Source organism: Martes martes, assembly GCF_963455335.1.
Source record: "Martes martes genome assembly, chromosome: 4".
Taxonomy (NCBI): Eukaryota; Metazoa; Chordata; class Mammalia; order Carnivora; family Mustelidae; genus Martes; species Martes martes.
Genome location: NC_137891.1, coordinates 83229558 through 83242929, shown reverse-complemented (window position 1 = coordinate 83242929; position 13372 = coordinate 83229558). Strand labels below are relative to the sequence as shown.

General features: G+C 39.9%; 1 protein-coding gene across 1 annotated transcript in view; it reads right to left on the bottom strand.

Moving 5' to 3' along the window:
- PRKDC (protein kinase, DNA-activated, catalytic subunit) overlaps positions 1–13372 on the bottom strand; it is a 230245-nt gene that overhangs the window by 91696 nt on the left and 125177 nt on the right. The window contains exon 49 of the mRNA XM_080801920.1: positions 2246–2389. Within this exon, the coding sequence (XP_080658046.1) occupies positions 2246–2389 (144 nt within the window). The remainder of the gene's footprint in view (positions 1–2245; positions 2390–13372) is intronic.

Sequence of the window (13372 nt, the reverse complement as noted above, 5' to 3'; positions counted from 1 at the left end):
AGGCAAAGAGAAAGGGGGAAGCAGGCTCCCTGCGGAGCAGAGAGCCCAAAGTGGGGTTGATCCCAGGACCCTGAGATCACGACCTGAGCCAAAGGCAGAGGCTTAACCGATTGAACCACCCAGGCACTCGTCCTTTTTTCTATTGTATATTCTTTCCTGCTTTGGCGAAGATTAGTTGACTGTATAGCTGTGGATCCATTTTGCAGTTCTTTATTCTATTGCATTGATCTATGTGTCCGTTTTTGTGCCAGTACCATAATGTCTTGATGATTAAAGCTTTGTAAAAGAGCTTAAAGTCCAGGATTGTGATGCCTCCAGTTTTGTTTTTCTCTTTCAGAACTACTTTGGCTATTCAGGGTCTTTTGTGGTTCCATACAAATTTTAGGACTGCACACTGTTTAATGCAATAGGGATTGCATTAAATGTGGAAACTGCTTTGGGTAGTATAGACATTTTAACAATGTTTGTTTTTCCAATCCATGAGCATGGAATGCTAGGAAAAGCATTTTTTAAGTCCATTTATAAAAGAAATCCACCAGTCTACTGAGGCTTCTGGCTTCTAATGAAAAACCTGTGAGTGATTTTTCAGTTCCAGCCACATGCAGTATAAAAGGCTTTACCTGGCAGGCCTCATGGGCAACCTGCCCTCATGTACCAGGCTGGAACACAGCCAGTGCTCTGCAGTCTCCAAGGGTAGCTGCGGTTAGACCCCTAGCCATCCATGACCCATACCCTCCAGAGCGGTGATGCTGTGTCATATCTTTGCATTCCTAGCCCAAGGAATTCCTTCATTCCTTGGTCTTTTTATCTTCTTTAGGGGTTTCTACTGAGACCTCCTTATAGGGAGGAAGGGCAACTCTGAAAACATTTTTCCCCTCTCTGATTCAGTCTCCAGTGCTTTTCTACTCCCATCCCTTCCCCCTCACCTTCCTCTCAACTCCAGGATCCCATAAAACTTCTAAGCCTTTAATTCAGGGTTCCCTCAACAGTAAGATGATACTCAGATCTGTGCTAATCCACCTGACCCTTGATCAGATCCATGTTGCAATGTTCCATGGGGGAAACAGACAGGGGGAGTCAACACTTTCCTCTGACTTTAGCCTCTTGCTTGTACTACCACAATAAATGATCAAGAGTTTCACTTGATTTTCACTTTGACTCACTATTGCTTTATGCAGCTATTGTGACACCTAGCAGTTCAGCTCTCTCAAGCTCAGACAAGCACCTGACATTGAACTCAATCTTTCCCAGTGGCTCCTAAGTTAAACTATACACTCCAACAATTTTTTCATGTTATTAGCAGAGTACAAATTATTTTATCACATTAAAGCTAAGAAATTGGGTGCCTGGGTGGCTCAGTGGGTTAAAGCCTCTGCCTTCAGCTCAGGTCATGATCCCAGGGTCCTGGGATCGAGCCCCGCATCAGGCTCTCTGCTCAGCAGGGAGCCTGCTTCCCTTTCTCTCTCTCTGCCTGCCTCTCTGCCTACTTGTGATCTCTCTGTCAAATAAATAAATAAAATCTTAAAAAAAAAAAACAAAAAAACATAAAGTTAAGACATCTAAATTTGGTTTACTGTGAACTAAGACAGACACAATCAGATATAGACACATGTAAAAACTCTATGTCCATATATTATGTTTACTAAGGAATGTCCCCAGGATACTACTACATGAAACCTTTTGTACTAAAGTTTTTAAGTGATGGGCAAAGTTCTAGCACAAAAGATTCTGTACTGGGGGAAGCCACAAGAGTGCCTCAGTATGACACAGCATCATTCACCTGGTACCCACTTTTTTTTGGCAATCTCAACCATTACTGGGCCAGAGATAATACTAGGGAAGAAAGTAAGCTGGCAAAACAAATGCCAAAAAATCCAGGGATGTTAGTTTAAGCAGAATTTTTCAGGACCCCATATTCAGGGCCTAATGATATTTATTTCACACTTATTTTTTAATAAATCAGTTATCTAGTTTCCAAGCTCTGAGAAAAGCAACAAACAAAACAAACATTTGACAGTTTAAAAATAAAAGCAAAGTCAGAGGAATTATCAAAAGTAGACACAAAAGAAAACAGAACTAAAGCAGAATGAGGCTACTTAGTAGAGCAGCACCACAACAATATGACAATTAATGCTAAAAATAACTTTTATCATTAAGAGAAGTTTGTATTATTTGTCATATATTCCATTTATGATATCAGCAAGAGATTGATACAGTACTACACAAAAGATATAGCCATTCTTACCATAGGAGTAGCTAATCCTGTCCATGAAAGAACAGTAACCACGATCTCAACCACCATATAGTGAATTCCTCTGCCTCCATTATTTTCAGAAACCACCAGCTGCAGCAAGGGACTTAGCCAGTACTTTGCATAAGGGCGAAAGACCTACAAGAGAATTTAAAAGTCAAATATCAAAAAAAATTTTTTGAAAAACCACAATATTAATTTAAGAATCTATCTTCCAGGGGTACCTAGATGGCTCAGTGAGTTAAGCTTAGGACCCTTTTTTTTTTTTTTTTAAGATTTTATTTATTTATTTGACAGAGAGAGAGAGAGATCACAAGCAGGCAGAGAGGCAGGCAGAGAGATGGGGGGAAGCAGGCTCCCTGCTGAACAGAGAGCCTGATGTGGGGCTTGACCTCAAGATCCTGAGATCATGACCTGAGCTGAAGGCAGAGGCTTAATCCACTGAGCCACCAAGGTGCCCCAAGCATAGGACTCTTAGTTTCAGTCCAGGTCATGATCTTGGGGTCCTGGGTTAGAGCCCTATGTCAGGCTCTGTGCTGAGCGTGGAGTATGCTTAAGATTCTCTTTCTCCAGGGTGCCTGGGTGACTCAGTGGGTTAAAGCCTCTGCTTTCGGCTCAGGTCATGATCTCAGGGTCCTAGGATTTAGCCCCGCATCAGGCTCTCTGCTCCGCAGGGAGCCTGCTTCCTCTTCTCTCTGTCTGCCTCTCTGCCTACTTGTGATCTTTGCCTGTCGAATAAATAAATAAAATCTTAAAAAAAAAAAAAAAGATTCTCTTTCTCCCTCTCCATTCCCCCCACCCCCCCGCTTGTGCTCCATCTCTGTATCTCTGTCTAAAATAAATAAAAATCTTAAAAAAGAATATATCCTCCAACAGCTAAATTTAATATTATGACTTGACCTAAATCTGAAACAGATGAAATTCCAGCAGAATCTGCTTAATCAGATCAGATTCTCTGTTGAATTCTCTCCTCATGGGTCCCTGAAACCACAATTAGAGGGAAATGGATTACCGATCTTTTCTTTGTTGAAAACGTGATATTCCTACCCTCTTAGAAATCGAAATGAAAGTATTCTATGTCTATCTTGTTCCATCTGAATAATATGCAGCTCCAGAGAATTCTACTGTTATTTTATGCAAACACATAGGATATATGGAAAATAACACAAAAATTAGATAGGTGCATGTAGCTAATTTTTTTTTTCATTTCTTCTTATAGAAGTCACTGTGTTACAGACTTCATTTGCCCAAGACCTATGAAATCTAAATAAAATGTATCTATACACTAAATTCCATTTAGTTTATTTTAGAAATTTCAAAAGAAAGCTACTTTGATGCAAAAGAACAGACTAAATTATAATTCAAGCTACCTATCTTCTTAACCTTTGCTGCTTTGTTTTTTTTTTTTTAAGATTTTATTTATTTATTTGACATACAGATCACAAGTAGGCAGAGAGGCAGGCAGAGAGAGAGAAGGGAGGATGCAGGCTCCCTGCTGAGCAGAGAGCCTGATGTGGGGCTCGATCCCAGGACCCTGGGATCATGACCTGAGCCGAAGGCAGAGGCTTTAACCCACTGAGCCACCCAGGCGCCCCTGCTGCTTTGTTTTTTACTAAATATGCTTCCTCAGGGATTCTCTTACAACTTAAATCTGTGTGCTCTCAAATCTTTTTTTGTTTAAGAACCCCATAAACAAAAAAAGTCTGAATACTCTCCATGTACATCTACTGGTTATTTATAATTTACAAATACAAACTTTATTATTAAATTACAGATAGTTCCTGACTTACGATGGTTCACCTTAGGATTTTTGGACTTTATGATGCTGTGAAAGCAATACGCTTTCAGTAGAAACTGTATTTTGAATTTGGATCTTTTCCTGAGCTTGTAATGTGTGGGATGATACTTCCAAGAAGCTGTACAGGGGCAAGCAGCACCTGCAGCTCCCAGTCAGCTATGCTATCACAAGGGTGAACAAATGACATACTTAAAACTAAACTACACATACATCTGTTCTGGTTTTCACTTTCAGTACGGCATTCATTAAATTACCTGAGATATTCAGCACTTCATTATAAAATAGGCTTTGTGTATGATTTTGCCAAACTCTAAGGTGACATAAGTGCTCTAAGCACTTTTAAGGTAGGTGAAGTTAAGCTATGATGTTTGGCAAATTAAGTGTACTACATGCATTTTCAACTTATGATAGTTTCAACTTATTATTGGGATGTAACCTCATCATAAGTCAAGGAAGATCTGTATAACCAATAAATTAAAGTTGAAATTTTAACCAAAACCAAAGACCCTTTAAAAAAGAGCACTACAGGCCAAATACCTGATGAACATGGATGGTAAAATTCTCAGTCAAATACCAGAAAGATGAATTCAACAGCACTTTATAAGAATCATTCACCACGATCAAGTGGGATATATTTCTGGACTGCAGGGTGGTTCAATATTCTCAAGTCAATCAATGTGACATACCACAATAATAAAAAAAAAATCCTTTCAATAGATGCAGAAAAAGCATTTGCAAAGTACAACATCCCTTCATGATAAAAACCCTTAACAGGGGCGCCTGGGTGGCTCAATGGGGTAAAGCTTCTGCCTTCACCTCAGGTCGTGATCCCGGGGTCCTGGGATCGAGCCCCACATTGGGCTCTCTGCTCAGCAGGGAGCCTGCTTCCCTTCCTCTCTCTCTGCCTGCCTCTCGGCCTGCTTGTGATCTCTGTCTGTCAAATGAATAAATAAAATCTTAAAAAAAAAAACAACTCTTAACAAAGTAGGTTTACATACATACATACCTCAACATCATAAAGGAAATCTATGAAAAACCCACAACTAATATCATCCTCAATGGGGAAAATTGAGAACTTTCCATCACTGTTATTTAATCACTGTTAATAACTGTTAATAACCACTGTTAATAACTGTTAATAACCACTGTCATTTAACACTGTACTGGAAGTCTTAGCCACAGCAATCAGACAACAAAAATAAATAAAAATGATCCACACTAGCAAGGAAGAAGTCAAACTTTCATTATTTGCAGATGACACGATACTATATATAGAAAACCTGAAAGACTCCACCAAAAATTTGCTAAAACTGATACACAAATTCAACAAAGACACAGAATACAAAATCAACATACAGAAATCTGTTGCATTTCTATACACCAATAATGAAGCAGCAGAGAGAGAAATCAAGGAATTCATCCCCTTACAATTGCATCAAAAACCTTAAGATACCTAGAAATAACCCTAACCAAAAAGGTAAAGGATCTCTGTTCTGTTTTTTTTTAATACAATTTTTAAAAGGGTTTTATTTTTATTTGTCAGGGAGAGAGAGAGCGTGGGCACAGGCAGGCAAAGAGGCAGGCAGAGGGAGAAGCAGGCTCCCTGCCCAGCAAGGAGCCCGATGTGGGACTCGATCCCAGGACACTGGGATCATGACCTGAGCCGAAGGCTTAACTGACTGAGCCACCCAGGCATCCCAAGGATCTCTCTTCTGAAAACTACAAATCACTTACAAAAGAAATTGAAGATGACACAAAGAAATAGAAAAACATTCCATGCTCACAGATACGAAGAACAAATATTTTTAAAATTTCAATTCTACCCAAAGAAATCTATACATTCAATGCAATCCCTATCCAAATACCACCAGCAATATTCACAGAACTACAACAAACAATCCTAAAATTTGTATGGAACCAGAAAAGATCTCAAATAGTCAAAGGAATGTTGAAAAAGAAAAGCAAAGCTGGAGGCATTATAATTCCAGAGTTCAATCTATATCACAAAGTTGCAGTCATCAAGACAGTTTGGTATGGGCATAAAAACAGACACATAGATCAATGGAATAGAATAGAGAACCCAGAAAGGGACTCTCAAGCCTACAGTCAACTAAACTTTGACAAAGCAGGCAATAATATTCAGTGGGAAAAAGAACGTCTGTTCAATAGATGATGTTGGGAAAATCAGACATTCTTACACCATACACAAAAATAAATTTGAAATGGATGGAAGACCTAAATATGAGGCAGGAAACCTAAAATCCTACAGGACACTGGCCATAGCAAGTTCTTACTAGGAATGTCTCCTGAGGCAGGGAGTAAAAGCAAAAATGAACTACTGGGGCTCTGTCAAGGTAAGAAGCTTCTGCATAGCGGCAAACAATCCAGAAACTAAAAGGTAACCTATGGGATAGGAGAAGATATTTGCAAATGGCACATCTAATAAAGAGCTAGTATCCAAAATATAAAAAGAACTTATAAAAACACCCCCAAAATAATCCAATTAAAAATGTGCAGAAGTGGGGCACCTGGGTGGCTCAGTGGGTTAAAGCCTCTGCCTTCAGCTCAGGTCATGATCCCAGGGTCCTGGGACTGAGCCCCGCATCGGGCTCTCTGCTCAGCGGGGAGACTGCTTCACCCCCCCACTGCCTGCCTCTTTGCCTACTTGTGATCTCTGTCAAATAAATAAATAAAATCTTTAAAAACAATGTGCAGAAGACACGAATAGACACTTTTCCAAAGAAGACATCCAGATGGCGAAGAGACACAAGAAAAGATGCTCAACATCACTCATCATCAGGGATATACAAATCAAAACCACAAAGAGATACCAACTCATACCTGTCAGAAATGTTAAAATTAACAACTTGGGAAACAACAGATGTTGGCAAGGATCCAGAGAAAGGGGAAACAACCCTTTGACAGTGTTGGTGGGAAAGCAAACTGGTGCAGCCACCCTGGAGAACAGTATGGAGGTTCCTCAAAAAGTAGAAAATAAAATGACCTTACAATCCAGCAATTGCACTACTAGGTATTTACCCAAAGGATACAAAGATACTGATTTGAAGGGATACATGCACCCCAATGTTTATAGCAGCATTATCAACAACAGTCAAATTATGGAAACATCCCACGTGCCCATCAACTGATGAATGGATAAAGAAGTTGTGGTGTATGTGTGTGTGTGTATACATACATATATGTATGAGTATATGTGTATGTATATATACATACGCACAAGGCAATATTACTTAGACATAGAAAAGAACGAAAGCTTGCCATTTGCAATGGCATGGATAGAGCTTGAAAGTACTATGCTAAGACAGTCAGAGAAAGACAAACACCATATGATTTATCCACATAAAAGTGAAATCATATACGTGGATTTAAGACACAAAAGAAATGAATATAGTAGGGGAAAAAAAGGGAGGAAAACCAAGAAACACACTCTTAACCATAGAGAGCAAACTGATGGTTACCAGAGGGGTGGTGGGCAGAGGGATGGGTTAAATAGCTGATGGGGATTAAGGAGTGTACTTGTGATGAGCACTGGGTGTTGTATATAAGCGCTGAATCACTAAATTCTGTACCGGAAACTCCCAATACACTGTATTTTATCTAATGGAATTTAAATAAAAACTTTAAAAAAATTAATAAGGAAAATAAAATTTTAATTTTAATAATAAATATTAACACAAGTTCTAATCTTTCTTTCCATAAGACAATGGACTCTCTAGATAATGGATGAAGAAAATGTGGTGTATATATATATATATATATATATATATATATATATATACACACACACACACAATGGAATATTACTCAGCCATCACAAAGAATGAAATCTTGCATTTGCAATGACATAGATGGAACTAGAGGATATTATCCTAAGCAAACATATCATTCAGAGAAAGACAAATACCATATGATCTCACTTACATGTGGAATTTAAGAAACAAAACAGAAGAACATAGAGTAAAGGAAAGGCAAATAAAATAAGATTGAGTTCCACATCGGGCTCCCTGTTCAGTGGGGATCCTGCTTCTTCCTCTCCCTCTGCCCCTGTTTGTGTTCCCTCTCTCAATGTTGAATAAATAAATAAAATCTTTAAAAAAAAGAAAAATACTACCCATGCGCCAAAAAATGCCTGTGGCAACCATAACCTGGGAGAGAGGCCTGGATCAGATTCTCCCTCAGAGTCCTCAAAAGGAATCATCCCCACCAATATCTTGAAATCAAACTTCTGGCTTGCAGAATCACAAGACAGTAAGTTTCAGTTATTTGACTTGCCCAGTTTGTGGTACTCTTGTTAAAACAGCCCTAGGAGCTAGAAATCAAGTGTGACCCTCAGGAACACAGGCCCTGCTGCAGTCCCATATTTGCCATGCTGCCTTGAGGGCTTTCTATAAACTGGATCAGGTCATTCCACCTAGCACCCATCAGTGGCTCCCTACTGCTCAAAAAATGAGCCACATGCTCTATATGGATCCTGATGATGTGGCCTAGCTCACCTGCCCTAGGATATGCGGCCATGCCACTGACCCTTCTCTAGGCCATGTACCCATGGTCTGTGCAATCCGTGCAGAAATGGCTGGCTCTCTCAGAGGCCGTCTCTACCCACAGTGTTCCTTCTACATAGAATATAAATTCCAACGGCATTTTACACATCACTCAAGGGCTCTCTGAAAAATCTACCTTAATGGCCACTGGTGGCAGAGACTCTCCTCTGATGTGGTGCTATATATAAACTAAGTAATAAACTTAGCACCTATCTAAAAGAGTTAACTATTTTTTATATACCATTATCAGGAATAGTTTCAACTTTTCTTTCCTTTTTTTTTTGGCTACTAAAACCAATTTGAATGAAAGCCATAAGAAACTTGCCAACATACGAAGGAGGCAAAATGGCAAAGGAGTGCTGGTCCCCTGAATTTAGCTAGGTATCTATCAAACCATTTTGAACACCCACAAAATCTGCCTGAGATATAAGAATATATATCTGGATCTCCACAAGCAGAAAAGTAACTGCTTTCTGCAAGGTAGGAAGTGCAAAGTCGTCAATGTATGGGAAGATATTAGAAAAAAAAAACAGAAAGGGGAAGGAGCCTCCATAAGCTGGTTCCTGGAAAGTGATATAACACCAGAGTGCAAAATCGGAACCCTCGGAAATCTGCTTTAGGCAATGACATCCCTCTCTAAAAGGGGCTCTGGAAATGAAAAGGCAGAATTCTAGGTGAGGCACTGTTGCCTCAGGATCTGAGGAGTCACAGAGTGAAAGCAGGTATCTGAACTGGTAGAGTGCCCAAGCAGTGGAGCCAGGAAGCAGGTTATGGTCAGCGAACCCAGTAGGAGACTCTCAGTTCAGGTTGCCATAAATTGTGAGCTGGGCCAGTTAGTAATTGCTCTTTTCCTGAGCAGCCTGAAAAGGACTGGAAACTGTGCCTACAACTGGACAAAAGCTCACAGGGCAGTAGCGGCCCAGACAGGATATTAGGGCACCCAGACATGATCCAGAAGCTTCAAGTGCATGTGCAAGCCCCTGGCTGCTTGTGGTTTTAGAGTCACAAAGAGAAGCGGCACTCCTGGGCCCTTGGGACTACCTCTGAGAGAATTGCAGTGGGTGTGCACCACGCGAGGCTACAGTTTTGGGCGCATACAGAAGTGGAGACTGTTTGTTCCAGAAGGTTTATAAAGGAAGACAAGACTGCAATCTTTCTGCTCTGCGCCAGAGGTTTGGGCAAAGCCATTTTTGCTCTGATCCTCTGAAGAGATGTGGAAAGTCTTCAGGGGAAAAAAAGCCACACAGAAGACCAGTTGCACTGACCCCACCCCGACAGGGAGTGGGACAACTCATCCCAGGCAGGGATAACTGAGAAACAGGCATCAGGACCCTCCCCCAGAAGACAGACTAGAAGAAAAGGTAGACAACAATCCTACAGATCCCACAGACTGTAAAATTCCAATGCCAGGGGATAATTGTATATTGAGCTCCAGGGTGCATTTGGCTTGGGTTGTGGTTGATATTTTGGACTCTGTTGATTTGCCCACCCATGATTCTATGGGCAAATGATCAGAAGGAAGAACTCACCAAAAAAAGAGTAAGAGGCAGTGTTCACTGCAACAGAGCTAATCAATATGGATATAAGTAAGATGTCAGAGACAGAATTCAGGATAGCAATTATAAAATTAATAGCTAGGCTTGAAAGAAGTATAAGTGACAATATAGAATCTCTAAGGGTGGAAATAAGATCAATCAGGCTGAACTTAAAAATGCTATGAATGAGATGCAGTCGAAACTGGATACTCTAACAGCTTGGGTCAATGAGGCAGAAGTGAGACTAAGTGATCTAGAAGACAGGCTGAAAGGAAATTAAAGAAAAGAGGGAAAAACAACTCATTACACATGAAGAGAGACTTAGAGAATTTAATGATACACTGAAAAGAACCAATATCAGATCACTGGGATCCAAGGTGGGAGGGGAGATGGAGAAAAAGAAGGGACTTGAAGGTATATTTGAGTAAATCATGCCTGAGAACTTCCCTAAACTGGGGAAGGAAACAAGCGTTCACATCCAAGAGGCAGAAAGGACCCCTCCCCAAATCAATAAAAATAGATCAATACCCCCAAAATATAATAGTGAAGCTTGCAAATCAGAAAAAAAAAGAAGCATTCTTGAAAGCAGCAGGAGGCAGAGATTTTTTATATATGGAGGGAGGAACATAAGAATAACATCAGACCTATCCATAGAAACCTGGCAAGTCAGAAAGGGCTGGCAAGATATTTTCAGGGTACTAAATGAGAAGAACATGCAGCCAAGAATACCTTATCCAGCAAGGCTGCCATTCAGAACTGAAAGAGAGATAGGGAGTTTCCAGGACAAACAGAAACTGTAAGAATGTGACCCCAAGTCAGTCCTGCAAAAAATATTAAGTGGGATTCTGTAAGCAAAGAGAGCACCCATGAGTAACATAGACCAGAAAGTAACAGAGACAATCTACAGAAACAGGGGATTTATAGGCAATACAATGTCACTAAATTCATATCTTTCAACAGTTACTCTAAATGTACATGGGCTAAATTCTCCAGTAAAAAGACACAGAGTATCAGAATGAATAAAAAAGCAGGGCCATCCACATGCTGTCTACAAGAGACTCATTTTGAACCTAAAGATACCTTCAGATTAAAAGTGAAGAGATGGAGAACTATTTACCATGCTAATGTACCTCAAAGGAGAGTTGGGGTAGCACTCCTCATATCAAGCAAATTAGATTTTAAACCAAAGAATGCCGTATGAGATTTGGAGGGACACTATATCATATTTAAAGGACCTATCCAACAAGAAGATCTAACAATTGTAAATATCTAAATCCCCAACGTGGAAGCAGACAATTATATAAACCAATCAATAACCAAAGTAAACACACACATTGATAATAATACATTACTAGTAGGGGACTTTGATACTCCACTCACAGCAATGGACAGATCATCTAAGCAGATGATCAACAAAGAAACAAGAGCTTTGAATGACACCCTGGACCAGATGGACTTCACAGATAGATACAGAACATTCCATTCTAAAACAACAGAATACTAATTCTTCTTGAGTGCACATAGAACTTTCTTCAGAATAGATCACAATGCTGGGTCACAAATCAGATCCTAGCTGATACCAAAAAACTGAGATTATTCCATGCATATTTTCAGACCACAATGATTTGAAACTGGACCTCAATCACAAGAAGAAATTTAGAAGGAACACAAACACTTGGAAGTTAAAGAGCATCCTGCTAAAAGAATGAATGGGTCAACTAGGAAATTAAAGAGGTACTCAGATAATTCACTGAAACTAATGATAATGAAAACACATTGGTTTGAAACCTATGGGATATAGCAAAGGTGGTCCTAAGACAGAAGTACACAGCCATCCAAGCCTCTTTCAAAAATTATAAAAATCCCCAAAACACAAGCTAACCCTACATTTAAAGGACCTGGAGAAAGAACAGCAACTAAAGCCTACACCAAGCAGGGCAAGAGAAATAATGAATATTAGAGCAAAAAGATCAATGAAACAGGAATCAGAAAAAAAAGCAGAACAGATCAACAAAACAGGAAGCTGGTTCTCTGAATGAATTAATAAGATCGGTGCAGCTCTGGCCAGACTTACCCAAAAGACAGAAAAGGGACCCCAATTAGTAAAGTCATGAGTGAAAGGAGAGAGACTGACTAATACCAAGGAAACACAGACAATTGTTAGAAATTATTACCAGCAACTATATGCAAACCAATTCAGCAATCTGGAAGAAATGGATGCATTCCTGGAAACTTATAAACTACCAAGACTGAAAAAGGAAGAAATAGACAATCTGAACAGACCACACTGAACAGAAAGGAAATTGAAGCAGTAATCAAAAACCTCCCAACAAACAAAAGTCCAGTGCCAGATGGCTTCCCAGGGGAATTTTCTCAAACATTTTTTTTTTTTTTAAGATTTTATTTATTCATTTGTCAGAGAGAGTGAGCACAGGCAGACAGAGAGTCAGGCAGAGGCAGAGGGAGAAGCAGGCTCCCGGCTGAGCAAGGAGACCGATGTGGGACTCGATCCCAAGACCCTGGATCATGACCTGAGCCGAAGGCAGCCGCCCAACCAACTGAGCCACTCAGGCATCCCAATTTTCTCAAACATTTAAAGACCACTTAATATGTATTCTTCTGAAGCTGTTTCAAAAAAGGAAATGGAAGGAAAACTTCCAAACTCATTCTGTGAAGCCAGCATTACCCTGATCCCAAAACCAGACAAAGACCCCATCAAAAAGGAGAATTATAGACCAATATCCCTGATGAACCTGGATGCCAAAGTACTCACCAAGATCTTAGCCAATAGGATTCAATAGTAGCTTAAAAGGATTATTCATCACAACCAGCTGGAATTTATTCCGGGGATGTAAGGGTGGTTCAACATTCGCAAATCAATCAACATGATAGAGCACGTTAATAAAAGAAAAGACAAGGACCATATAATCCTCTCAATTGATACAGAGAAAGCATTCAACAAAACAGAGCATCCTTTCCTGATTAAAACTCTTCAAAGTATACAGATAAAGGGAACATACCTCCATATCATAAAAACCATCTATGAAAAGCCCACAGAGAATATCATTCTCAATGGGGAAAAACTGAGAGCTTTTCCCTTAAGGTCAGGAACATGGCAGGGATAGCCACTCTCACTACTATCGTTCAACATAATACTAGAAGCACTAGCCTCAGCAGTCAGACAACAAAAAGAAATAAAAGGCATTCAAATTGGCAAAGAAGAAAA